Source organism: Penicillium alfredii (genome assembly GCF_028826965.1).
Source record: "Penicillium alfredii strain IBT 34128 chromosome Unknown utg000001l_segment0_segment0, whole genome shotgun sequence".
NCBI classification, from domain to species: Eukaryota; Fungi; Ascomycota; class Eurotiomycetes; order Eurotiales; family Aspergillaceae; genus Penicillium; species Penicillium alfredii.
The window spans coordinates 1,552,696-1,580,038 of NW_026622698.1; the positions used below are offsets into that span (position 1 = coordinate 1,552,696).

A 27,343-nucleotide genomic window follows, 5' to 3' on the forward strand; every position below is an offset into this window, starting at 1 on the left:
ATTTTGCCGCTATTCAACATTAGTATTTTCTTTCTTGGGGCCTGGATTTGAGGCCTGGAGTGTTGAAGCCTATACCGTAGAAAGCAGGGTTGACCGCTACCACCATCGCCCCGTCCGAAAGGTCAGCCGAGAGACAAATGGCGCTGATCTCACGAGCATGCAGACGAATCGAGCTTATGTAGTCAGTCCGTGTTGATGAGGGGGCTGCACTACTGGTCCCTTCTATCAAGCATTCGAAAGCCAGGATCTTTGCCATATGGTGATACAGACACGCAGCCCCTGTATCCGTTAGGCTCCTTCCATATAGCAAGAAACATGGCTCAATTACCTGCTGCGGGATCACAGAACCAGATCCGGGATATTCCTTCACTCTCATCCACGACATTTCTCATGCGAATCCCACGGATATGATGGGGAATACGAGACCACAGTGACTCGATCTCCGAAAGAAGCTGCCGCACGGCCTCAAGTCTTTCGCCAGACCACAAGCCGTCCTTTCGACTGAACTTGAGACCAATGACTTTTGCGAGTAGCTGCAAAACGGTATTTCCAAATATTTCTTCGCTGGAATCGGCATGCTTGGGTAGTGGTGGCCATTGATCCGGGAGGATAAGTGTTGGGCACTCATTCACCAGTGCCAAAGCGACATCTTGTCGTGCATAGATCCAGAAGCTGGCCTGCTCAAATCGAGACTCCTTGGCTCCAATTTTGAAGGACTGGATTAGAGTGCGGGCGCCATAGAGATGTTTTTGATAGTCAACTCCAGGTTCCGCGAGGAGCTCGTAGCTTCCCAGTATGATAGTAGCTGCCAGTAGCAGCTCACGGTCGGTTCCGGGGTCGGCGAGTTCTTTGATCAGTAGACTGAGACTCCCTCCATAGAATCTTGATGCGACTGGCTCCCAGAGGAATTTATTCTCGATCAGACTCATCTGCTTCGCAGACATGGCGCAGATTGCATGCATCAGGAGGGGTGATGAGAGCGAACAGCGGACCACCTCATTCTGATAGGTCCTGGTATGGTCGAATATATCCATCCAGATCCCTATCCCTCGTTGGTAGATTCGGAGGAGGCCAGCTGTCTCTTCATTCAAAATGTCGGGGCAAGGGTGAGGCGAGTCTCGGTCGCCCCGTGCGGGGGACTGAATGACGAAATGGGCATGTTGGAATACATCATACGTTGATTCTGGCACCTGCGAGGCGTCTAGTAATCCAGCACCTTCTGCGCGTGCAAGCGAAGATCTTGTCCATCGTTCTGGCACAATAAACTCCGGCGGGTTGCATTCCAGTCCTCTTCGGACACAGTAGCTGCATGGGGCTTTCTCATCGCATTTGATTCGCCGACGGCGGCAGTTTGGACTATTGGATCAGCACAATTGTGAAATGGCGAGATCCTGTCACCCTTACCAGCCTAAATAGCATCAGCCTCAAGTGGAGTCCCGAACGGAGCAGGGGTAACTGACCTGTTTTGCGGCGCCCACTAGTCTTGCGAGAATATTTCGCAGGCATTCTCAAGTCCCATCGAATACCCTTGTATCAAGCAAGTCGTGGAAAGTAGGCGTGAATAGTAATGCAGACATATGGTGGAATCGCGCTTCGAATGCCGCAAAGGGAATGAGGGGACAAGCGGTCCGCTGCCTGAAAAAGGAATGCGACGCGGTCCTCGGTACTCATGGTGAATTGCGGGGGAGTTGGATGTGAACGCTCTTAGCTTTCCAAAAATGGAATCCGAATCGCAGTCTCCATAACATGTGTACAATTTAGTGACAACGCAGGTCCAGTTGAATAGTTCTCCTACGATCTTCTGTGTCCTTCCAGTCGCGTGGGTTCGGGTGCGGGGATGTATGAGACAAGTGTAGAGTGGCTGCGCTCGAGAGGTATATAAGGTATCTCCAAGATAAATATTTATTGGAACCATTCCCATTGTCCTCAATCATTCCGTTGTCACTTTCAATCCATTATCCGTGGCAGTCATGATCCTCCTTCTTCTCGGTCTATTTACCTTCGTCTGGGTCATTCTGACTCCGATCTTGCGCTACTTCTACGACGCCAAAGATTTACGAAAATACCCCAATCAAAACTTCCTCTCTGGTCTCACCAGTCTCGCCTACGTATGGGAGCGACGGAACAACTTTCGCACGAGAAAGCTGTATCACGACCACCAGCAACATCCCATCATCCGCCTTGGTCCCACCGTCCTTTCCTTTGGCGACGTGGGAGCCATTCAAGACATATACGGACACGGCACCCTTTGTCTCAAGGATGACGTCTACCGGTCAATCCAGGGAGACTCTCCTCAAATCCTCAACGTGGTCGATAAAGAGGACCATGCTCGCAAGCGTCGGATGCTCTCGAATGCATTCGCCGCGAAAAGTCTCGAGCACTGGGAATTCAAAATCGCAGACAAGGTCAAGAAACTCGTGGCGCAGTTTGATTGGAGATGCACCGATCCTCTCGATGGACATCCAGTCGATGCGAAAGATCTCACCATCAACTTTCGCTTCTGGTCCAATCTCTTCACGCTAGATGCCATTGCCGATATCGCTTTGAGTGAACGCCTTGGTCTGCTCGAATCGGGCTCTGACTTACTCACGATCAGTCAAGGTCGCCATTTAAAAAACTTCCATTTTCTCGAAAGCCTTCACTGTGGGAGTCGAGCGGTTTCTCGCTTTGTGGGTGCTACCGACTGGTTTCCCATTTTGAAGGCTGCATCTCGCCTCTTCTACGCCCATTTCCGTGCTCATGGGAATGACTTTGGCGAGATTGTTGAGAAGTTGGCCAAGAGAAGAATAGAAAAATATCGGGCGGGTGCCAAATTAAACGACTTCTTTGCATGTCTGATCGAAGACAAAGCGGGAAATCAACGCAACTTGGATCGTGCTGAGATAGAAGCCGAGACCAATATTCTCCGTAGGTCTCTCCAGATACGCGGTTCGAGTTATACTAATGATCCTGCACAGTCGATGCTGGTTCGGACACCACCGCAATCGCCCTGACGCACGTGCTGTACCATCTGATCAAGAATCCAGCGACTCTCGCAAAACTTCGAGAGGAAGTATCAGATTCTCTTTCGGGAGAATCAATTGCCCCCTTTAGCAAAGTCAAGAGCCTGCCATACCTGCGCGCATGTCTAGATGAGTCGCTTCGTCTCACTCCTCCTCTTCCACGGGGACTGGAGCGCAAGACTCCCCCACAGGGCATGGAGATACTCGGTAAACCCATAGCAGGGGGTATCACCGTTTCAGTCCCCACCTTTCTTGCTCATCGTGACCCAACCCTTTTCCCCGAGCCGGAAAGATACTCGCCGGAGAGATGGCTCGATGCGTCAGACACCTCCAAGGAAATGAGAGCTGCTTTCATCCCGTTTAGCTCAGGAGGCCGAGCCTGCATCGGGAGAAATATCACGATAATGGAGCAGCAAATCTTAGTGGCAACGCTGGTGCATAGGTATGACTTTGCATTGCCATCCGACAGGTGGGAGCTGGATTGGGAGGAGGCCTTTAATCTTTGGCCTTGTCAGATGCCTATCAAAATTTGGAGACGAGAGGTTGATCTAAATTCTGAAGCCTAAGATAGTTGTGTGAACCAAAGCGATCAGCAAGCCTTCTGGTGGATCGTGCGGGGTGACTGTGCCAGCGCTTAGATGGATGCACTATGGCATCATGGCAAACTCACAGTCAGTGGGCTTCTGTTCGACAGGGGTATACCGCCCATAGGAAATATAATGTTCTCTATGACCCACGGATTATTTTCGACTAGTGACGTACGCAGAAACACTGCAAAGCGAAATACCTCACTCAAGCCCGCCCAAGGGAAACGGCGAGTGTAACCTGTTTGATTCCCTCATCCATCGCTGTGAATCCTGGTACGTAATTTAAGCCCGCCTAAGGAGAGCTCCAGGCTGATATTATATTATCAATGCAGTTTGGGAATCAGTGAACTCTGGCTTGTTTTCAGGCCAACAATGATTGCTCTTCCTATAGTCCGGGTCCGCTTGTTCTAGTCCTCTGATCGGGTTGTACTCGAGAATATTGACGCTTGGGACCATGGATTGGCTAAGGAGAATTTTCTCGGGGAAGAAATCTAAGATGTTTGTGACGCTGGGAAGCTGTACGTAGATAGACCAGCTAGTTTCGCGCGATCTGATTGGCGGAGACAGAAGGGTATGAGGGCGAGCACCGCACCTCCAGCACTTCTTCCTTCTCTCTCTCCTCTCTAGTCTTAGTATTCGCTGCAGAATACACTCTTCTCCCGAAGAATAGGCTCTTGTCACATAATACTGAGACTCCTTTCACCCTCTCTTTCTCGAGGACTAGCTAAGCGACGACGTATACCACTTTAACACGCATCAAGCTACCTAGTTCCTCACCTTACTTTATACCCCTATTTATTCTTAAGCGTCAGGCGAGCGAAGAACGCGTGATATCCCAGCGCGCGATTAGTCTACTTAATAGCTTCTTATCCCCCGCGCGAAGTAAAATAGCTTTACGAAGAAATCTACTGCGAGGTCGTGGTGGTTAAGGAGAACTACTACCTTAGAACGAACAAAATATAACGAACACGAAGAACACGAAGAACACGAAGAACGACTATAACAATATCGTCGACCGGACGAACCGTCGCGTTTACGCATAGAGAAATCAGACGCCGCTCTCCGCTAATTATTCAGCCCGACGAAGGCGTGACTAATGTTATTAAACTAACCGACGCGGATAGACTAATCGAATAGATCCGCAGCGACCCCGAGATTGCTTAGCGTATTATAATAAGACGTTAAGATCGAATCAATAAGCTTAAAGCTAAGCCCGTCGAGATTCGTGACGCGGATACCGACAGAGTTACGAGCACGAACCAGACTATTACAGAGCTAACTAAGAAGAATACCTAGTTAAAAGAAGAATACCTAGTTAAAAGAAGAATACCTAGTTAAAAGAAGAATACCTAGTTAAAAGAAGAGATTACCCGACTAAAAGAATAGACCTCGATTACCGATACCCCCGGAGATCGCGCCGTCGAAGAAGAGTATACGTGTGTACGTGAGGAGCGAGATACCGCAGTTCGCGAACAAGATAGTGTATTAACTACAATACGCCTAATAGGAACAACCCTAAACTGTGAATCTCTTACCTCTGCGATAACTAATAGCAAGAAATCTATTGAAATACTAGATCTTCCGATATTTAGCCATAGTAAGAAAGTGAAATTTAAGGTATAGAAGACTAATATACGCCAGAAGCTATTATTTAACGAGGATCACTACCTAACGACTATATATAAGATGGCTTATACGAAGAGCCGTTACGAAGGGAAAGCACTCCGCTATATTAACCCTTATATGTAGGAGGACGCCTCGACCCTATATTATTCTATACATAATATATTTAACCATCTCGAGAGTGTCTTTTATAACCTAAATCGTAAGGCCCTCGTATATGACGAGTATATAGATCTGAAGATAGCGGCTAAGTAGGATTTTACCGACTTCCTGGCTGAATTTACCCGTCTTGCTGAAGAAGTAGACCAGCCGATAGATCTCCGTAAGCGTGATCTTTATAAGAAGCTCCCTTACCTTCTAAAGAACTAGATTATGGTGGATATGGATGATGATAGGGTGAACTTGGACTAATTTATTAGAAAATACTAACGAGTCTCTAGTCTAATCTCTTAAGTAGTGAACGAACGTAGTAATATTTAGGGGAACGGCCGAGGACGAACTAGAAACCGGAGTACTACGAATATAAAGGGTCTCTCGATTAATGTATCTATTACCCCGAGACTAATAAGTAAGGAGAAGGCCGTGCTCCTAAGAGAAGGGAAGTATTTTAGCTATAAAGAATCTAGATACCTTTCCCGCGACTATCTAAGGATAAAGGGATCGACTAGGACCACGACCGTCGCCGGCGCCGGAGCAGAGGAGGTAGATAAAATAAATAAGAGACTGATCGGACTAGAGGATCCGAGTCAGGGAAAAGTGTGAGCCTAGGTTAAGTCTCCTGCCTAGGCGAGAGAAAGTTAAAGCTACGTGCTCTGGATTTAGCGAAGTTATTCTCTAGTAAGAGCCTTACGATTAATACGAAGGTATTATCTAACTAGACCTCCTAGACATGGACAGACCCGTCCCATGGGTCAAAGATCTTGACCCATGACCCAAACCCACGACCTATGGGTCGGGTCAATAAAATCCTGACCCGCCTATAGGTTGACCCGTGGGTTAACGGGTCAACCTATTTTTGACCTATTTTAGCATAAATTTCTTAATTAGGATAGATAATTTGCTTACCTTTTTTAATAATATACTATTGTTAAATACTATTTTTGTTCTAATATAACTTATAATTCTAACTCTTTATAAAAAGAATATTATATAGTAATAATATATTTAGAATATATAATATATTAATTTATTAATTTAATATTTTAAGGTAAGAATTATATTTTATAATAGGTAGATATAGGCGAAAGAAGATATTAATTAACTATTTCTTATACTAAACCTAAAAATATATATTTAAAGTCTATAGTAGTACTTCTACTTTTTATATAAATAAACTATATATATTAGAAATAATAAAATAGATATAAATCTAATATCTAATATTTCTTTATTAATATATAAGTATATTATAGTCTTATTTATATAAAAGAATTATTTTAAATATTTTTTCTGAATTTATATAAAATAATAATATTAGCTGGTTAGGTTGAAATTTTTTGGGGTGTAAAGAATATACTTGTCAGGGTATAAGGCCTGTCGATCAGGTAAAGAAACAAGGGGAAGGAGTAAGGGAAAACAGTATATCCTTATTACTGTCAAGACTGAATCTTGTCTTGCCAGCTGGATGCGGGAGTGTCAATTTATCATACAGCATCTTCGTAACTCCACGCATCATCGATGATGTAAACGACTGGGTCTCTGTTATGTATCGTGATCATTCCTCTGTAGGGTGGATCAAGCAACAAGTTCCGACTTCCTTTAGGATCATGTGATGTCACCTGATTCACCCCTTCCGTCAGTTGGGAATAACTTCATGCCTTGCCATCTTGGTAGACCCTTTACAATTATCCCCCTTCTTAAGGTCAGGTGGCCTCAACTGACGCGTTTGTTTTATTGCTATGATGTAGGCGCGTCGGCGCGGTATCTTTTCGTGGGGTTTTCGTTTGCCTCACCGTCGAGGCGACAAAGAGATCATGTGGTTGACCAGCAAACAAAGACGCGTCGAATCACATGTTCGAGTCTTTGTTTATGTTTTCGAGTAGCAACTCTTTTCTTCTTCTTCTTTTCTCTCCCACGCTGTGTTCGTCGCGCTTCATCCTCTGTTTCTTGCTGCTTCTGCTGCTTCCCGTTCCCTTTCCGTGACTGTTACCATCGTCATGCCTCGTCGTCGTCGTTCGGGTCGGTTGTCACACCGGCCGGTGCGTTCCACCACTATTTCGCCTGCCTTCCTGTGGTGCACCAAGTGTTTTCGGACCAAGGTCAAGGCGTACGACTCCAAGTCGCCCTTCGTCGTCGAATGTGAACTGGATGCGGCGGCTTCGGTTACCTGTCGGCAGTGTTCCGCCCGCAACGCGTCATGTGACACGGTACGTTCCGCGGCACCTTTGTTTTGGCTTACACTGACGTTCTTCAGGTTGTGGAGGGCATGGTTGGGGACGCCTACGATCTGCAGGTGATCCTCAGCTGGCTGAATGAGGAATTTCTGGAGCCCCTGGCCAAGGGTACTCCTGAGGAGGGGGATGAAGAGGAGGAGAATGAATGGGAGGAAGGCGTGCTGGTCGCGGCCGGAAAGGCCACGATGGAGCTTGTGAAGGCCTTCGATGCGATGGAGTTGGCGCATCGCCGCCAGTTCTCTCTTGCTGCCGCCCGCAAGTCGACTGTGGTAAGTAGGATCGCCAGTACCGGTGTGATTTCGCTGACGTTCCGGCAGGCCCAACGCAAGGTTTACATGGCGCACATCGCCATTCGTCGCCAGGATGTGGCCACTTACATCCTTCCGCCCAAGGATCTCTCGGGGAAGCATCTCCGAAAGTTCCAGTCCCGGCGTCTTCTCCGCTTGGTTCCGGGAGATGATGGTTTTGTATGCTGGGCAGCGGCGAAGCAGGGGCTTCTGGAGGCCCTGCAGTCGGCATCCCGAGACGAGTACGGTCCCGATCCGGCGGTCTCCGATCCGACCAATGATCCCGATGCCGAGCGTCGCCTGAAGTGGTTGAAGAAGAACTTCCCTGTTCCCATTCCCGAGTTTTGAGTGGAGTTCTGTGCTCGTGCCGCCATTTTGCGGTGATGATAACGGTGTTGTTCCGGTGGAGTTTCGGTGGCTTTCTGCTTGGTTTGTAGGATTTCTTTTCAAGTAACATCTCATCTCTTTTGTCTTTGCTTCTTGTATTTTGTAATGGCTCCTTTTGCATTCGCCATATTTTCTTCTGGGATCCACTGATTGTACTCTGATGGCCAGCCCTTCCATTTAACTAGGAAGTGGGATTTTCTGTTGAAGTGTTGGTGATCTTTCACTTCTTCAATCTCCCATTCGTCATCATCTTGCAGTTCTGGTATCGGCATGCTTCCATCATCGTTTCGCTCTTTATCCCTCTGCTTCCAGGGTTCAAGAAGTGATACATGGAATACGTCATGAATTCGATCGTACTGGTTTGGCAGAACCAGTCGATACGCCTGCGATCCGATCTTCTCGAGAATTCGGAGAGGTCCGATGAACTTGGGTGCCAATTTCTTTGTCGTCTTCAATCTCAAGTTTCTTGTTGATAGGGCGACTAAGTCCCCACGTTTAAACGATATTTCTTTGTGGGTTTTGTTATAGTGTTTCGCTTGCGTTTCTGTTGCTTTTCGCCATTGTTCTGTCAAGTCTTGCCTCAACTTTTGCAGTTTTTCAGCGCGCGTTTCCGCTGCTGGGACCTCTTTCAAAAGCGTGTCGTCCTCGGCACGCAGTCGGAAATCAGGCGAATATCCTATCAAGGTCTGGAATGCGGATTTCCCTGTTGTTGCGCTGGGGGCATTATTGCATGCGAATTGCGCATTTCTCAGCAATTTTGGCCACGCGATCTGTTCTCTGTCGATAAAGCAGCGAAGATAGCGTTCTAGCGTCTGGTTTGTCCTTTCCGTTTGGCCATCGGTTTGTGGATGAAATGCCGTCGAAAGGCGGAGTTTGATATGGCTGATATAGCATAACTTTGACCAAAATTTGCTAGTGAAGAGTGATCCTCGATCTGAGACAATTCCGTCTGGTGGCCCATACTGTAGTTCCACTTCATTATGGAACAATTCTGCAAGTTCTGCAGCGTCGATCGTTGCCGATACGGCGAAGAACAGGGACCATTTCGTCAGTCTATCGACAATAACCAATATCGCGTCAACTTCTTGGGTTCCATTTCTGCTTGGTGGTAACCCCGTGATAAAGTCCATTGACAGTTCGCTGAAGGGCCGAGACGGTATCGGTAGCGATTCCAGTTTGCCATATGGGCGATGCCTTGGCATCATCATTCCTTGACATATTGCGCATGTCTGGACGTATTCTTTTACGTCATCCTGAAGTCCAATCCAGTGGAACTTCCTTCTCAGCAGCGTTTCGGTCCTGTTTCGCCCGAAATGGCCTGCTAAGGGGTCATCATGATAAATACTCAGTAACTTCTTTCTGAGGTTCTCCCCTGTTGGGATAAAAAGACGATTCTTAAATCGAAGAAGGCCTTTTGGGTCAATACCCCAATTCTTAAAGTTTTTGGATGTCTGATTTAACGCGGCTTTCAGCCTTTGCGTCTCTGGGTCCTCGTCTTGGATCCGTTTGATTATCGTCTGCAATTCGGTGCCAGCTTCTGCTGAGTAGGCATGCTCCTTTTTACAAGCACCCTGCACCTCATACTGGGGTATTCTCTTGTCCTTTGCAAGTTTTTCCCAGACAGCCCAGTCAGCTGCTTCTGTACCGGTAGACTCTCTTCTACTCTTCGCTATGCGGGTACTGAACTGGGGATCGCTTTCCCCTGAAGGCATCTCGCCAGGTTCAAACTGGGACTTCTCAGCGATAAGGTCCGTAACCGTAATCACTTGAACACTAGCTTTCCGTGGGCCAGACGGTAGCTCTTCGGTCATAATCCGTTCTTGTAATGGCACGAGCAATTCTTTTCCCGGAGCGTCCCCCTGAATAGAATTGGGTTTTCTCGAAAGTCCATCCGCAGGATTGCTTTTTCCTGACCGGTGCTTGATTATAAAGTCAAATGGTGTGAGATACATACACCAACGTGCCTGTCTTCCATTTAGCTTGGTTTGTTTCATAAAAGATTGAAGGTTTGAGTGATCCGATAACACTTCGATAGTGAATCTGCTGCCTTCCAAGTACTGTCTCCAATGTTTAAAGGAGTGTACGATTGCGAAAAGTTCTTGGTCTGGTGTACTGTAATTCAACTCTGCCCCAGAGAATGATTTTGACCAAAAGGCAACTGGGTGATACCGATCTTGGTCATCTGGTTGAGAGAGAATACCAGCCATTCCTCGATTTGACGCATCCGTTTCGATACGTATTGGGTGTTGGGGATTAAAGTATCGCAGTAGGGGTGCGTTGCGAAAGGCTGCGATTAGGCGTTGAAACGCCACCTTTTCATGAATTGTGAATTGGCAACTTCCAGGTTTTTTGCCGTTCTTGCTCCCTTTGAGTAATGTGGTCAAAGGTGCTGTGATGCGAGAGAAGTTGTAGATAAATCGTCGATAGAAGTTGCAGAACCCGATGAAGACTTGGATGTCGTGGTAACTTTTGGGTTCTGGCCACGAAACGATAGCGTCAACCCGTCGTTGGTCCATCGATACACCATCTTGGTTTATAATGAATCCAAGGAATTCCACTCTTCCTTGGTAAAATACACATTTCGAAGGTTTTGCGTAAAGTCCTGCTTCCCTCATTCTTTCAAGGATTTGCTGGATATGGCGAGTATGCGACTCGCGGTCCGATGAGAATATTAGAATATCATCCAAATACGCGATACAGGAGATGTCAAGTAATCCCCGTAAGGCGGTATGGATATAATTCTGAAAAGTAGCAGGAGCATTGGTCAAGCCAAATGGCATAACTGTGTACTCAAAGTGACCGTAACGCGTACGAAACGCAGTCTTCCATTCTTCGCCCTCTCGAATGCGAATGCGGTAGTAGGCGTCCTGGACGTCGATCTTGCTGAAGTATTTTGCTCCTGAAAGTCGATCCAAAATCTCCGAAATAAGAGGTAAAGGGTATCGATTCTTCACCGTAACCTTGTTGAGTCCCCGATAGTCTACACATAGACGTAATCCTCCATCTTTCTTCGGAACAAAAAGGATTGGTGCTCCAGCAGGACTTTTTGAGGGTCTAATCCTTCCGTTTGTGAGATTTTCGTCAATATAGGTTCGCAATGTTTGCAATTCGCCTTGTGATAAAGGGTATATTGGTCCGTAAGGTGGGGAACAGTTGTTTTCTAGCTCAATAGTGTGATCCCATGAGCTGTTGGGTGGAAGGATTTGTGATCGCTCCGCTGAGAAGACGTCGATGAATCGGCGTAGTTCCGGGGGGATTTCCGAAAGACAGGTAGTTGGTTTTTCGCCTTCTTCATGGGGTAACCAGACTTCCTCCGGGAGTTTTACGATAGCGCAGGCAACAGCGCGTTTTCGACATTCTTTCGCGAGTTCCTGAGCTGGTACTAACTCAATTCTAGTGGCTTCGAACCACCAACTTCGGTTCCATGGCGAAATGTGGACGCGATGCTCAATAAGCGTCGTCATTGAGAGTAAGATTGGACTTCCTTGTTTATGAAGGTCCCTATCAATCGCGAGACAAGGGCGAACCATTGATTTAGTAGTCCCTCGAGAGTCGGTAAGTGTGATAGGCACCTTCCATACGCCATATGAAGGGGTTTCTCGATTGTCCGCCATTCCGAGTAGTATTGACGATAGTTTTGCTCTCTGCAATTTATGCTTTTCCGCGAATTCGATGCTGACAATATCAACCTCAGCGCAGGTGTCTATGTCCGCGTACGTTTCGACTTCGTTCCGCAGTAGTACTGGAATATGAAGGCGAGTCGCAGTTCCCACTTGGGGTAATGGAGTCAGCCGCGTGGGAATTAGACTGACTCGCTGTCGTTTTCCGACTCGATCCGAGTTGTTGCTTGTACACCAGCTTTCTTGCTTGATTTATTAGGGCAATAATTGGCGAGATGGGTTTCGCTTTGACAAATATAACATCGAAGGGTTTTCTTGTCTCTTCCAGTTGGGTTCCTTTCCTTTTCCTGGGTCCTTCCCTTAGGTCCCCAAGTTTTGCGGTTTGGTTGATACTGATTGGTCCGAAATTGCTTGTTTGTAGGTCCCTTGAGGGTTTCGGGGCCTTTTCGTTTTCGTGTCGATTGCAGTAATCCCCAGTAATGCGTAGCTAGGGACACCATCCTGTCTCGGTTTTCAGGCAGCTCGTGTACATGTTCCTGCATATATCGCCTGAGGTCATAGGTGAATTTCGAGAATATCGTAAATGCCCTCTCTTTCTCACTTTGGCGAGGGAAGTGTCGCTCCAATGAGTCCAAAAATGCATGAAACTCTCGCGGATCCTGCTCTGGACGCTGATGAGCTCTTTGTAATTGTCCCATAATATCGATTTCAAGAGTCGCAGTGTCTTTGATAAGAGAGAGAGTCCAATTCTTAAAATAAGTCCACGAAGCGTTAACGTTTCGCTGTTCTTCCTCGGGTTTCTCGGTGATATGCCGGTACCATCTCTGCCGGCAGACAGGTTCCATGTATGATAGGGCTGCGATAATTTGCCGTTCCTCGTGACGATACTTCTGTGGCGCTCCCTTAAAGGTAAGAGAGAGGTCTAAGAGCCATTCTTCTCTCTGCTGAAGAGAGGAGTAGATCGAGAGTATTGGGATATTTCTAATCCGGATCTCATCTTTGTCTTCCATAGGGGATAAACCCTGATTTCGTTGTTGATTCGCTAAGGGTTCGGTAGTATTCCCTTGTTCGAGCTGACTTCTTATTTGTCGGGCTGTTTGTTGTAGCTCTTGTAGACGTTGAAGTTTTTCGATCGTTTCCTGGGTGGTCTGTAGGTCTTCATCTAATTGAGTCTGATTGGTTTCGGATAGAGGGGGTTTGCGACATCTCTTCGGGAGTGTTGCTCTGGCGCATCATGATAGATCGGGTCCGTGGGGTCATCCTGTTTCTTTAGGTGATCGAAGAGGAAGATTCAGAATTGTAAAGAATATACTTGTCAGGGTATAAGGCCTGTCGATCAGGTAAAGAAACAAGGGGAAGGAGTAAGGGAAAACAGTATATCCTTATTACTGTCAAGACTGAATCTTGTCTTGCCAGCTGGATGCGGGAGTGTCAATTTATCATACAGCATCTTCGTAACTCCACGCATCATCGATGATGTAAACGACTGGGTCTCTGTTATGTATCGTGATCATTCCTCTGTAGGGTGGATCAAGCAACAAGTTCCGACTTCCTTTAGGATCATGTGATGTCACCTGATTCACCCCTTCCGTCAGTTGGGAATAACTTCATGCCTTGCCATCTTGGTAGACCCTTTACATGGGGATAAAAAGAAAAATCTTAGGGTATTACTCTTACCTAATTATTTAGGTTAATAGGTTAGTCTATAGATTAACCTATTAATCTATTTCTTACTATCTAATAAACTTTATATATATTAGTAGAGCCTATTCTGATTAGTTATAAAATTTAGTACTAGGATAATACTAAATTCTATCTACTAATAAAAAATAAGTATTAGACCTATATATTCCCCTAAATCTACGATAATTTACCTTAGATTATTTTTCTATATCTTAAGTCTCTCGCTATAAAAGGGTTATATAGTCCCTCTTTTACTAGATATAATAAAATATATATCTTTTTATAGTAGTCTTTCTACCTTTATTAGAACCAGGGTTTTAATCTATCTACGCGATTACTTAAAACCCCGGTTTTAATCTACCTACGCGTTTATTTATAGCCCCGGTTCTAATATACCTACGTAAAAAGGTTGGCTGGTTAGGTTAAAATTTTTAGAGGATAAAAATAAAAGTCTTAGGATATTACTCTTACCTAATTATTTAGGTTAACGGGTTAATCTATAGGTTGATCTATTAATCTATTTTTTACTATCTAATAAATTTTATATATATTATAGTAGAGTATCTTCTGATTAGTTATAAAATTTAATACTAGGATAGTGCCGAATCCTACCTATTAATAAGAAATAAGTATTAGACCTATATATTCCCCTAAATCTACGATGATTTACCTTAGATTATTTTTCTATATCTTAAGTCCTTTATTTTAATATACTATTACTATATCTCTTCTATATCTTAGTTATCTATCTTGTACCCTCCCTCTCTTATTAAGAGTAAGGGGTTTAAGTTATCTATTTTCTATTCTAATCAACTTCTTAATACCCTCTTAGAACCACTAGAAAGCCAGTAAACTAAGTAAAGCCTCCCTTCTATTATATCACTAATACTAAAACGATCTAATAATTAGAAAAAGACCTAGGTAATTTTTAATAATATAAATAAAGTAGAGTTTTTAAACTAGTGGCTTAATACCTAAATTAGTAGTTCTTATAATATTATAAAAAAGATAAACTAGAAGAGTCTATAATAGACTAATATATAGTTATATTTTGATTAAATTATATATTTAGTAATAGGAGAGCTAAAACTCCTATATAAGTAATATAGTAAGGTTATAGATTATCTAGTCTATACTAAGAATAGGATAATAGGTCTCTAATATTACTAGAATTAGAGTATATATTAAAAAGGCTAAAATACTACTAAATATTTAATAATCTAATATCTTATAAAATATATAATATATTATATAGCTATTATTTAATTTATAAACTAATCTTTCTTAGGCCAAGAACTCCCCTCGAATAACCTAGCTAGTTATCTAAGAGTTATAAAAGTAATAGTTAATTACTATAATAACTACTTTATAGCTTCTTTTTTAAACTATCGAGTATCCTAAATTCTAAGCCTTTCTTTGAATAATCTAATTATTATTATTTATCCCTAGTTTCCTTTTCTATCGAACTATATAGTATCGAATCTAAGGAATAACCTAAGATTAATAAAAAGATTTATTTTAGAAGCTTCCGTCTAAGGCTAAGCTCTTTATTAGTCTTAACTATTAGATATTATTATTTTAATAAGTATTTATAGCTATCTCTAGCTATTTTATTAATATAGACTAGAATTATCGAGAGGTTTTACTTAGCTTTAAACCTATTTCTGGTATATACTTTAGATAGAATCTTAATATAACCCTCCTCGATATCCTCTAGAAATATTAGATTAAAGACTAAGTATTTATAGTAATAACTAATAATATATTAAATAACTCTATCTTTATTTTAAGTATCTAAGATTCTATTTAATTATTAGATATTAACTCTAAGGTAATAATTATTCGGGTTCTATATATTATATATATAATTTAGTTAAGTTTAAAGCAACTACTTAGCTAGATAAAAGCGAACCCTTAGAATAAGATAACTAAGACTATTTAGTCTAAGGAATATATCTAATATATCTATCGAAAAGTATAAAAATAAGATATTATAATAACTCTTATAAAAGTATATATCTATACTCTTTATATATTAGTTAAAATACTAACCTACTTTATATTTTAGATTAGAAACCTTATAATCTTTATTAATATAAGCCTTTAATATCGGGAGTCTTTCCTTAGTCTCTAGCCTAACCACCCTTAATTAGTTCTAATTTAAGATATCTGAATTAGATAGAATTTAATCTTTTTAATACTCTAATATATAAAGTGGTTATAATTAGTCTTTAATCGATTTTACTCTAAATATAATTATCCTTATCTTAAAATTAATATAGATAAGTAACGCTAGATTGACTATCTTCTTAATATTACCTAGCTATTTTTCTAATTTATTATAGTCCTCTTAAAAATAAAGGATATTACTATTTATACTATTTTTACTATCTATAATAAGCTATTTAATTATTTTAAGAGGTTAATTAGATAGCTTAGTAAAAAGAAGATTAGATAGAAGTAATAGATATATTAAGCCCTTAAATTAGCTAAAGGTAAACTCTATAAATATTACTCTATAATAGATAATAAAAAGCTTAGTGATATCTATATAATTAGTACTATCTTAGTCCTTTAGTATAAGATTAAATTTTTTTAAACTAAAGACTAGGATTACTCTTAGATAGATTATAACGTTTAATATTAACGAAGTCTTAAAGGTTAGTTTCTAAACTACTAAACTAGTAATATTCTAAGCTCTTAATCATTATCTAAAATAAAATAGTCTTATTAAACTAGCGAGCTTAATATATTTTTAATAGCTGATTCTTCTACCTTAAGCTTCTAGTCTAAGATAATATAGTATATTAAAAGAGGTAAATTTCTATATATACCTTTATTAAAACTAGGGTTCTAAATAATCGCTTAAAACCCTAGTTCTAATTTATTAAGTTTCTATCTTTCTACCTCTATTAGAACTAGGGTTTTAAGGCTTATTTTAGAACCCTAGTTTTAATAAAGATATTAGTTCTAATCTATCTAAATATTATACTAATTATTATAATCTACCCTTTATCTAGATACTATCCTAATCCTACCCTATTAATTCTAGAAGGATTATTAATATAAATTTCTTATATTTATAAGCCTCGCCTATAATCTCCTCTCGATCCTAGTTACTAATATTAATATTAAGCGATTATTTAATTCTACGCGTGATATTTACTATTATCGATAAGAAACGCTAAATATATCTATTATATAGGATCTAATAATATTTATATACGTTACTAAATTTAAAGTTAAAAGAAGTAGCTTATATTTATTTAAGAGCTTCGGGAGTAGGATAAGTTAGAAATTATATAAAAGGAAAAAGAGACCTAAAAGACTTATAAAGAGATTATACTAATTAATAATAATAAAAAGAAGGATACTATAGATCTAATAATTATAATTAATATATTTTACTAACTATAATAAGAAAAGTTAAAAAGTGATTATAAAGATAATTATAGCCTCCTATAGATTTCTAGTAAGGTTCGTAAACGTCCACGAGTATTTAATAATTATAAGCTTTAAAATTAAAATCGATTAATATTTAAAATAATATTCTCTAGAATTATTTTTTAAGAATTATTCTCTTAATTACTATAAAAAATTATTTAACTAAAATAAATATAATACCTAAAAATATAGCCAAGAATAATATAATTTATAAAAGTTATATAGTTAATAAAGTATCTACCTAAATAGGTTAAATAGGTTAACCTATTAACCCACAGGACGGGTTAAAAAAATCTTGACCTACCCACGGGTCAAGAGGTCTGACCCACGACCCGCCCATAGGCTGACCCACGGGTCGACCTATATAGGTTGTCCGCGGGTCTGTCCAGGTCTAAGACCTCCGTTATCCTAAAAGCACTAGCCGACACTAGAGCCGATATCTATATCTTGGTCGATACCGAGACCTTTCTTCTTCTTAAACCCTTTAGAGTGACTATAGAATAACTCCCTAAGAGTATACCCGTCGCTAGATTTAATAGTAAACGAGCACCGCCGATCACTTATATTACCTATCTTACCCTCGTAGTCGATAAACACCGTCAGACTAAAATTCCCTTTCGTATTATATCCTTAGGCTGCTATAATATTATCCTAGGGAGACTATGGTTTAAAGAGACCGGTGCTTTTGTCGACTGCTATAACCGACGAATCCTTTAGTCTAGCGAGTCAACTCTAGAAGATAAAGCGATATCTAGCCTTAACCGCGTGATTCTAAAGAGTATCTTGAAGAGGCTGCCTCCGTAGAAAAAGTAATACTAGACCTGGACAGACCCGCGGATAACCCATATAGGTCGACCCGTGGGTTAGCCTATAGGCGGGTCGTGGGTCAGACCTTTTGATCTATAGGCGGGTCAAGATTTTTTTGACCTATCCTATAGGTTAATAGGTTAATCTATTTAATATATTTAGATAGATACTTTATTAACTATATAACTTTTATAAATTATATTATTCTTAGTTATATTTTTAGGTATTATATTTATTTTAGTTAAATAATTTTTTATAATAATTAGGAGAATAATTCTTAAAAAGTAATTCTAAAAAATATTATTTTAAATATTAATTAATTTTAATTTTAAAGTTTATAATTATTAAATATTTATAAGTATTTATAAACTTTACTAGAAATCTATAAAAGAGTATAATTATCTTTATAATTATTTCTTAACTTTTTTTACTATAATTAATAAAATATATTAATTATAATTATTAGATTTATAGTATCCTTTTTTTTATTATTACTAATTAGTATAATCTCTTTATAAGTCTTTTAGATCTTTTTTTCTTTCTATATAATTTCTAATTTATCCTACTCCTAAAGCTCTTAAATAAATATAAGCTACTTCTTCTTAATTTTAAATTTAGTAATATATATAAATATTATTAGATCTTATATAATAGATATATTTAATATATTATATTAATAATAATAAATATTATATATAGAATTAAATAATCGCTTAATATTAATATTAATAACTAGGATTAAGAGAAGATTATAGATAAGATTTATAAATATAGGAAATTTATATTAATAATCCTTCTAGAACTAATAAAATAGGATTAGAATAATATCTAGATAGAGGGTAGATTATAATAATTAGTATAATATTTAGATAGATTAGAACTAATATCCTTATTAAAACTAGGGTTTTAAGATAAGCTTTAAAACCCTAATTCTAATAGAGATAGAAAGATAGAAACTTAATAGATTAGAACTAGGGTTTTAAGCGATTATTTAGAATCCTAGTTTTAATAAAGATATATATAGAAATTTATCTTTTTTAATATACTATATTATCTTAGACTAGGAGCTTAAGATAGAAGAATTAGTTATTAAAAATATATTAAGCTTACTAGTTTAATAGGATTATTTTATTTTAGATAGTGATTAAGAGCTTAAAATATTATTAGTTTAGTAGTTTAGAAGCTAATCTTTAAGATTTTACTAATATTAAATATTATAATCTATCTAAAGATAGTCCTAGTCTTTAGTTTAAAAAAATTTAATCTTATACTAAAAGACTAAGATAATACTAATTATATAGATATTATTAAGTTTTTTATTATTTATTATAAAGTAATATTTATAGAGTTTATTTTTAGCTAATTTAAGGGCTTAATATATCTATTATTTCTATCTAATCTTTTTTTACTAAGCTATCTAATTAATCTCTTAAGATAATTAAATAGCTTATTATAGATAATAAAAATAATATAAATAATAATATCCTTTATTTTTAAAAGGACTATAGTAAATTAGAAAAATAGCTAAATAATATTAAAAAAGTAATTAATCTAGCGTTATTTATCTATATCGATTTTAAGATAAAGATAATTATATTTAAAATAAAATCGATTAAAGACTAATTATAACTACTTTATATACTAGAGTATTAAAAAGGTTAAATTCTATCTAGTTTAGATATCTTAAATTAGAACTAATTAAAGATAATTAGGTTAGAGACTAAAAAAGGACTCCTAATATTAAAGGCTTATATTAATAAAGATTATAAGGTTTTTAATCTAAAATATAAAATAAATTAGTATTTTAACTAATATATAAAGAGTATAGATATATACTTTTATAAGAGTTATTATAATATCTTATTTTTATATTTTTTAATAGATATATTAAATATATTCTTTAGACTAAATAGTCTTAGTTATCTTATTCTAAGGATTTATTTTTATCTAGCTAAGTAATTATTTTAAATTTAACTAAATTATATATATAATATATAGAACCCGAATAATTATTATCTTAGAGTTAATATTTAATAATTAAATAGAATCTTAGATATTTAAAATAAAGATAGAGTTATTTAATATATTATTAATTATTACTATAAATATTTAGTCTTCGATCTAATATTTCTAGAGGATATTAAGAAGGATTATATTAAGATTCTATTTAAAATATATACTAGAAATAGGTTCGAAGCTAAATAAAATCTTTTAATAATTCTAGTTTATATTAATAAAATAGCTAAAGATAACTATAAATATTTATTAAAATAACGATATCTAATAATTAAGATTAATAAAGAGTTTAGCCTTAGATAGAAGTTTCTAAAGTAAATCTTTCTATTAATTTTAGGTTATTCTTTAGATTTAATACTATATAATTTAATAGGAAAGGAAATTAGGGATAAATAATAATAATTAGATTATTTAAAAAAAGGCTTAGAATTTAGGATATTTAATAGTTTAAAAAGGAAGCTATAAAATAATTATTATAACGATTAAATATTACTTTTATAGCTTTTAGATAATTAGTTAAGCTATTTAAGAGGAGTTCTTAGTCTAAGAAAGATTAGTTTATAAATTAAATAATAGCTATATAATATACTATATATTTTATAAAATATTAGATTATTAAATATTTAGTAATATTTTAGCCTTTCTAGTATATACTCTAATTCTAGTAATATTAGAGATCTATTATCTTATTCTTAATATAAACTAGATAGTCTATAATCTTATTATATTATTTATATAAGAGCTTTAACTCTCTTATTACTAAATATATAATTTAATTAAAATACGATTATATATTAATTTATTATAGACCCTCCTAGTTTATCTTTTTTATAGTATTATAAGAACTACTAATTTAGGTATTAAGCTATTAGTTTAAAAATTCTGTTTTATTTATATTATTAAAAATTACCTAGATCTTTTTCTGATTATTAGATTATTTTAGTATTAGTAATATAATAAGAGAGAGGCTTTACTTAGTTTATTAGCTTTTTAATAATTCTAAAAGGGTATCGAGAAGTTAATTAAAATAGAAAATAGATAACTTAAACTCCTAACTTTTAATAAGAGAGGAAGGGTATAAAATAGATAACTAAGATATAGAAGAGATATAGTAATAGTATATTAAAGTAAAGGACTTAAGATATAGAAAAATAATCTAAGATAAATTATTATAGATTTAAAGGAATATATAGATCTAATACTTATTTTTTATTAATAGATAGAATTTAGTACTATCCTAGTACTAAATTTTATAACTAATTAGAATAGGCTCTACTAATATATATAAAGTTTATTAAATAGTAAGAAATAGATTAATAGATTAATCTATAGACTAATCTATTAATCTAAATAATTAGATAAAAATAATACCTTAAGATTTTTCTTTTTATCCCTAAAAAATTTTAATCTAACTAGCTAATATTATTATTTTATATAAATCCAGAAAAAAAATATTTAAAATAATTCTTTTATATAATTAAGACTATAATATACTTATATATTAATAAAGAAATATTAGATATTAGATTTATATCTATTTTATTATTTCTAATATATATAGTTTATTTATATAAAAAATAGTAGTACTATTATAGACTTTAAATATATATTTTTAGGTTTAGTATAAAAAAGGGTTAACTAATATCTTCTTTTATCTATATCTATCTATTATAAAATATAATTCTTATCTTAAAGTATTAAGTTAATAAATTAATATATTATATATCCTAAATATATTATTACTATATAATATTCTTTTTATAAAGAGTTATAATTATAAATTATATTAGAATAAAAATAGTATTTAATAATAGTATATTATTAAAAAAGGTAAATAAATTATCTGTCCTAATTAAGAAATTTATACTAAAATAAGTTAAAAATAGGTTAACCCGTTAACCCGCGGGTCAACCTATAGATGGGTCAGGATTTTATTGACCCGACCCATAGGTTGTAGGTTTGGGTCATAGGTCAAGATCTTTGACCCATGGGACGGGTCTGTCCATGTCTAATATTAATGAATTAGTATAAAAAGCAATGAAAATAATAATGCTAATTAACGAAATTACGAAAAGAGATAATAATAATAATATTAATATTAATAGTCTATAGGGTTATATAAGTAATTATTAATATATTCTAACGCTCTAATTAGCTACAAGAATCAGAGGCTAATTAATTTTATTGCGTTTTTAAGAGATTTAGGCGAATTTAATAAAGATTAAGGTCTACGGTGTCGATACTAAAGGGGGTATATTGGGACTAGGGTTCTACTAGCCTTTCTCTACCGCCTCCCTAACCGCTTGTAGCGGACCTATAGGTAGCAGATAGCTTTACTTCTCTTCTTCTCTCTTAGAGGGAGACAGATAGATCCTACAGATAGACAATTTGATTCTCTCTCTCTTCTGCTCCCTTTCCTTAGCAGTTCTGCTCTCCCAAGCTTCCCCTCGTGTTCCCTGAGAAATATGATGGATGAGTGCCTTGTCGGCCAAGGCTGATAGCACCCACGTCATTTCAGTCCCGAAGTGGAAAAGGGGGGAAGTGGTCTGATCAGCTTTTATGATCAACAGGACTGTTTCGACCGTGATCCGCGTCGACTGATAAGTGTCTAATGTGCAATAGCTTCCGAGCGTTCGTTCTTCCGCAATGATCGTGAGACTTCACAAAAATCATTTCGAGACTTTGCGACGGTTCCTAAGCCCAAACAGCCTCACAACCACGTTGGATCGCGCGCAAATATCAAGTTCTCTCAGCCTCCGAGAGGTCATCCGTGGCCCCTGTCACTGGGTACATCTTTCCCTTTATGCAAAACCTCGCTATCTTCTCGATTGATTGGCAGACCGGGCGACATGAACGGGCGAGCAAGTTTCACTCCTGTGGCACTAGTGTCAAACGGACTCGGGGACAACGAGAGGGCTGCTTTAACCATATTGGTCTGTTCTGCACGTTTCGGCTCCTTTCCTAGGCCGTGGAACGACTGCCAGACAGAGATTTATTAGGCCTCGTAAAATTATCTTATAGTGGAGACGATACGCGGATATGCATCTCTCTGGAAATAGCAACAGCGCTTTGCTGAATAATAGTTGGATTACGATGATGAGAACGCTGGTCATCCTTTTGGCTGTCTCCTGCGCTGTGCATCGGATATAGAAGGATTGGCAAATAGGTCTCGACTGAATGTATCGCGCAGGAACTTCCTGCGTGTGAGATTGAGGCTGAGATGTGGTTGCCTCGGGATCTGGAACCCTGAATCAACATCCTGTTGGCTCAAAGACTTGGACGAGAAGCCATGGATCTCGCGCACTGTCAGTCGGACTTTCTATCATCGTAATTCACTCTATCATCTCAATTCATACTGTTTTTCATTGCCCTGCATCTACGGCGAATTTTATCCATTTTCTTCTGGTCACTTCAGTGATAAAAGCCCTTCTACATATTTCAAATGTGGCTTGGGAAGACCTTGATACGTAATCCCCTACTGAGGTGTTTTTATTTTACTAACTTCAACCCGAGAAGCAGATTCAACAGATAGCTGAGCTACACTGATCGGATTCGCCTGGATTTCCCGGAGCCAGGCACGGCGGCCAATCCCATAGTGATTAACGATGATCCTGCACCTTTGGGCTTGCCTTCCAATCCAATCATAATTTATGTTGTTTGGGGGCCCTGAGGTACCGGCCTACATATGAGCCTTAATACAACTGCCCGTAAATGTTGACTCAATGAGAAGGAAAATGTCTCAAAAAATAAAGATCTCGCGCCCTACAGAATCCATACTACAGCAGGGAAAAAATACCAATTTTGAGGCAACATGAAGATACAAAGTAAATACCAGAGGAGGTCTGTGTGTTATAAGAGCGGATTATCGTTTGAGAGTGTCAAGACAAGACACGACCCGAGGAACAGCCAATTGCCACTATTGTTGTTGCACATGCAGCGAATACAGACGAGCTGAGTGGCCGATACTCTAAAGGCTATCTAGGTACGGTCATTCTTGAAGCCATGTCCTACTTGCTGTGGCAAAGGAGCCGAATGATCAGATGAGGTCGAGATAAGAATAGCGGGTTCTAGATTGAATACGCCAGCATCAGTATGCAGATGATGCAAATTCGCCTCATCAAATTGAAGGCCACTAGAAGAACTGATATCAAGCGCTGATATACACTGCCCGGTGGCCGGATTCCAGATTCTGATTTTGGTATCAAATGACCCCGATGCGAGCCGACTTCCATCGCGCGACCGAGTCTTTCTGTGATGTAACACGGACATATGGTCGCCCCTGAGGTTCTACAGAAAATAGCGCAAAACTATAGTACCCCTAAGGTAATATAGCCCTAGTGGGCTCCTGAGCCTCGCGGAGAGCCTAAAGACGTGCAAAACCGTGGCAATCCCTAAGGTAACATAGCCCAAGCGGGCTACCGGGCCGTATGGTAGACTAAAGATGGCACAAAACCATGGTCACCCCTACATACTATATAGCCCAAGAGTGCTATTTTCAATATTAACATATTTTAGAGCATCGTTAGACCTAAAGTAACCCGAGTTTTCTAGCAAGTTCCGCGGAAAACTTGACGGCATTGACCACCCCCGAAGAGTCGAACTTAGTACAACCAGCGGGTTTAAAGTCGGCCAGGTTACCATTGGCATGAACCGAATCACAAGTGTCCGAACTGTAGGTGTTCCACTGCCATCTTTCGCTATCGGCAGTGACCATAGCGACGAGCGCCAAAGGAAGGAGGGTTGAGATACGCATCTTGTTGATAAATGAATTGAAGTATATTTTAGCAGTTTCAGTTTCAGTTTCAGTTTTTTTTTTTTTTTTTTTTTTTTTTTTTTTGACGCGGGCAAGCAAAACAGGAAAAAGGGTTTAATGAAGACCGTTTGACAATGGGATCATCCGGTGTGAAATTCGTCCATCTTAAGTAGTTCCAATCCACCCCCTATATCATCCGTCGTCGGAATTGGCCGCGGGGCCACGTTCATGTCGACCCGGGGGTGTTCTATGTTGCTACCTAGGGCTAGGGTCCTTCGGTTAGGGGCGAGTTGCATTCGAATCTCACCAATCCTTCCAAAGGTTTCTAGTTGTCTAGGTATAAGTCGGTGGTCTTTTCTGAAGCACCTCAGAATAGGAATTCTTTCTGCAGTCGCGAGTATTTCTATTGGCAGGTAAGGGTTATCCTTAGTACAGAGCATCCTCCGTTTCAGTGAACAATTTTCTTGGACCCGGGGGCGAGGGAGTAAGCTTGGCATACATATACTGGGGCCAGGCTCGTTGAGGGTCGGCCCCCAGTACGCTCGGTAGTGGGGCCACACAGGGCCACCGGGTCACCGCTAGGGGAGCACGATCAGAATGGTGGTCCTGTTTTTAGGGGCTCTCCTAACTTACAAAAGAGACTGGGTCTTAGAACAGAATAAGGAGGGGCTTTCAACAAGTAATCCGATATGGTGTAGCTCGGGGTGACGGCGAAAAGACTATGTGATAGGAATACCGTGGTGTTTCCGCGTAGTAGATATAGGCGTTTTCAAGATAAATAACTTTACCGAATTCGGTCTAGCGCCTTGTGACTCTATTAGATAACATCAACACCCTCTATATTCTAGCGGCTTTAATATAGGTAAGTATAAAAAGCCCTCTCTCCCTCGAGGAGAGTTCGTTTTAATAATATTATTTTTAACGCAATAAGGCTTATCTATATAGTTATAATACGATCTACTCTAAGAGCATGATACAGGCAAGTAGTACCCGAAAGAATATTAACAGAAGTAAAATGGGATGAGAGTCGGATCTTATATCTACGATAGAGCAAATTAGAGCATCCTGTATGGTGTGAAATAAGAGAACGTTAGCAGAACGCCAGTCCCAGCTAAACTGTGAAGGGTTCAAATCCAAAGGCATTCAGTTGAACTAGACCGACATGCTGTCTAAAACAAGCTTGAAGAGAGGAGATACCAGCTCAGTCAGACATATAAAAGCGCCGAACACGGAGAAACAAAGTGGCAGAAACGGGAGCGGCAAAACCGCGTACCGGAATCGCTTTCAGGACTTTCCCCTAGGTGCGAAAAACATAGTCTCCAGCCCACTTGGTCAAAGCCATATCTTTGAACATGTTGACCATGGGAAATCGACTACTAGCGACGCCCGTGACATATACGGCAACCACCGACACAGAGTACATGTCCGGGTTCTTGAAATGAACCAAGGTCACTCTATGCGGTGGCCGTCTGCGACCATGTATATTTACTGGCAATGCGTCATCGTCTGATGGCAAAAATTCTTCCATCTCGGGTTTCTTTCCTTTGCCATCATTATCGAAGATCGCTGGCTGGTCCCCGTCGTCTTCGCTATCGTCGGGGTGATTGCAATCGAATTGAGACCTGTCCGCGGAAGGCCATGACTCCAATTTGAGCATAAAATCGACTGCCTTCCAACGGAGTTTTTTGTTCTCAAAAAGCTCGTTTGCTGCCCCGGTGAATTGCTTCTTGATTTCTTCGACGATTTCAACTAATCGACTCGAAAGCGTTTCGTCATTGGGGAATCGCGGTTGCCAAATAATCATTTGAATATCATTTGGCCATTCAACACGGCTGGACCTCTGTTCCAACGATCGTAGATTTTCAAGCCATGCATGAAACCCGGGGAGCCGTGAAGGCTCATTCTTCGCAGAGATCATACTAGAGATAGCCTGTTGGAGGTCCGGCCTCTTCTTCTTAGGCGCTTTAAGGTAGTCGACCACTGTCTGATGCGCAATAGTGCTAGCCCAGTGGTTTTGTGGTGTAAAAGCAATTACCACGATATCCTCTTGCGCATTGTCGAGTAAGGAGACCTTAAAGCCGTCTGATAGACCAAATGAGCCTAGATTCGGGCTTCGTGTTTGTTCGGAGCTAGGATGACCAGCCTGCTGAGCTCTCATGTCGTAGCGATAAAAATCACCAGGAATCCGCGGTAGGTCCCGGAACTGGGACCTCAAGTTCATTTCATCATTCCACCTAGTATATGCGTTAAATGCGTTCACGATCCTATTGGCACCGGCATGAGGAATAGGATCATCGTCTCGTTTCCGGTTCACCGGGGCAACCTTGATAGGACTCGCTTCGTATAGTTCAATCGAGAGAAAAACAACCACTAAGGATAGTAGTAGATTCATTGCAAAGGTTGAAGAGGCCAGCGGTGAATCAGAGACTTGAAATAAAAACAATAGCTAGAAAAAGGCAGCGAGCTACTTCCTATTGATAGATAATTCCCTGCCGGAGAATCGGTCCAATATCTTTTACGTCAAAATCATATTTCAACCGCGCGACTTCCTCGCCCTAGAACCCGGGCGCACACTTATAGTGTGTATCCTGCAGGTTCAGGATCCTTTTCCCCCTTCCCCCCCACTGGGCCCACCGCCGATCTATTTTTCTGCAGCCTGCCATTTAAAATACAGTAACATTATAGTATTTATTTCTTGATATTAATACTCAGTATACCAACCCTTTGTTTCAATAACTGCT

The 27,343-nt window shown here is 39.1% G+C and overlaps 3 protein-coding genes across 3 annotated transcripts; 1 reads left to right on the forward strand and 2 right to left on the reverse strand.

Annotated features, from left to right (window-relative positions):
* Nucleotides 1-320: 320 nt before the first annotated feature.
* NUU61_000576 (Zn(II)2Cys6 transcription factor) lies at nt 321-1,506 on the reverse strand (the record flags this gene model as incomplete). The annotated part of the gene is made up of 3 exons (XM_056651160.1): nt 321-1,356; nt 1,405-1,408; nt 1,461-1,506. The coding sequence occupies 3 exons, from the start codon at nt 1,504-1,506 to the stop codon at nt 321-323; spliced, it is 1,086 nt and encodes a 361-aa protein (XP_056516010.1).
* Nucleotides 1,507-1,970: 464 nt separating this feature from the next.
* NUU61_000577 (cytochrome P450) lies at nt 1,971-3,568 on the forward strand (the record flags this gene model as incomplete). Its single annotated transcript, XM_056651161.1, has 2 exons — nt 1,971-2,907; nt 2,958-3,568. 2 exons carry the CDS (start codon nt 1,971-1,973, stop codon nt 3,566-3,568), a joined length of 1,548 nt encoding a protein of 515 aa, XP_056516011.1.
* Nucleotides 3,569-25,899: 22,331 nt separating this feature from the next.
* Nucleotides 25,900-26,994, reverse strand: NUU61_000578 (uncharacterized protein; the record flags this gene model as incomplete). The annotated part of the gene is made up of 1 exon (XM_056651162.1): nt 25,900-26,994. The coding sequence occupies one exon, from the start codon at nt 26,992-26,994 to the stop codon at nt 25,900-25,902; it is 1,095 nt and encodes a 364-aa protein (XP_056516012.1).
* Nucleotides 26,995-27,343: the final 349 nt, after the last annotated feature.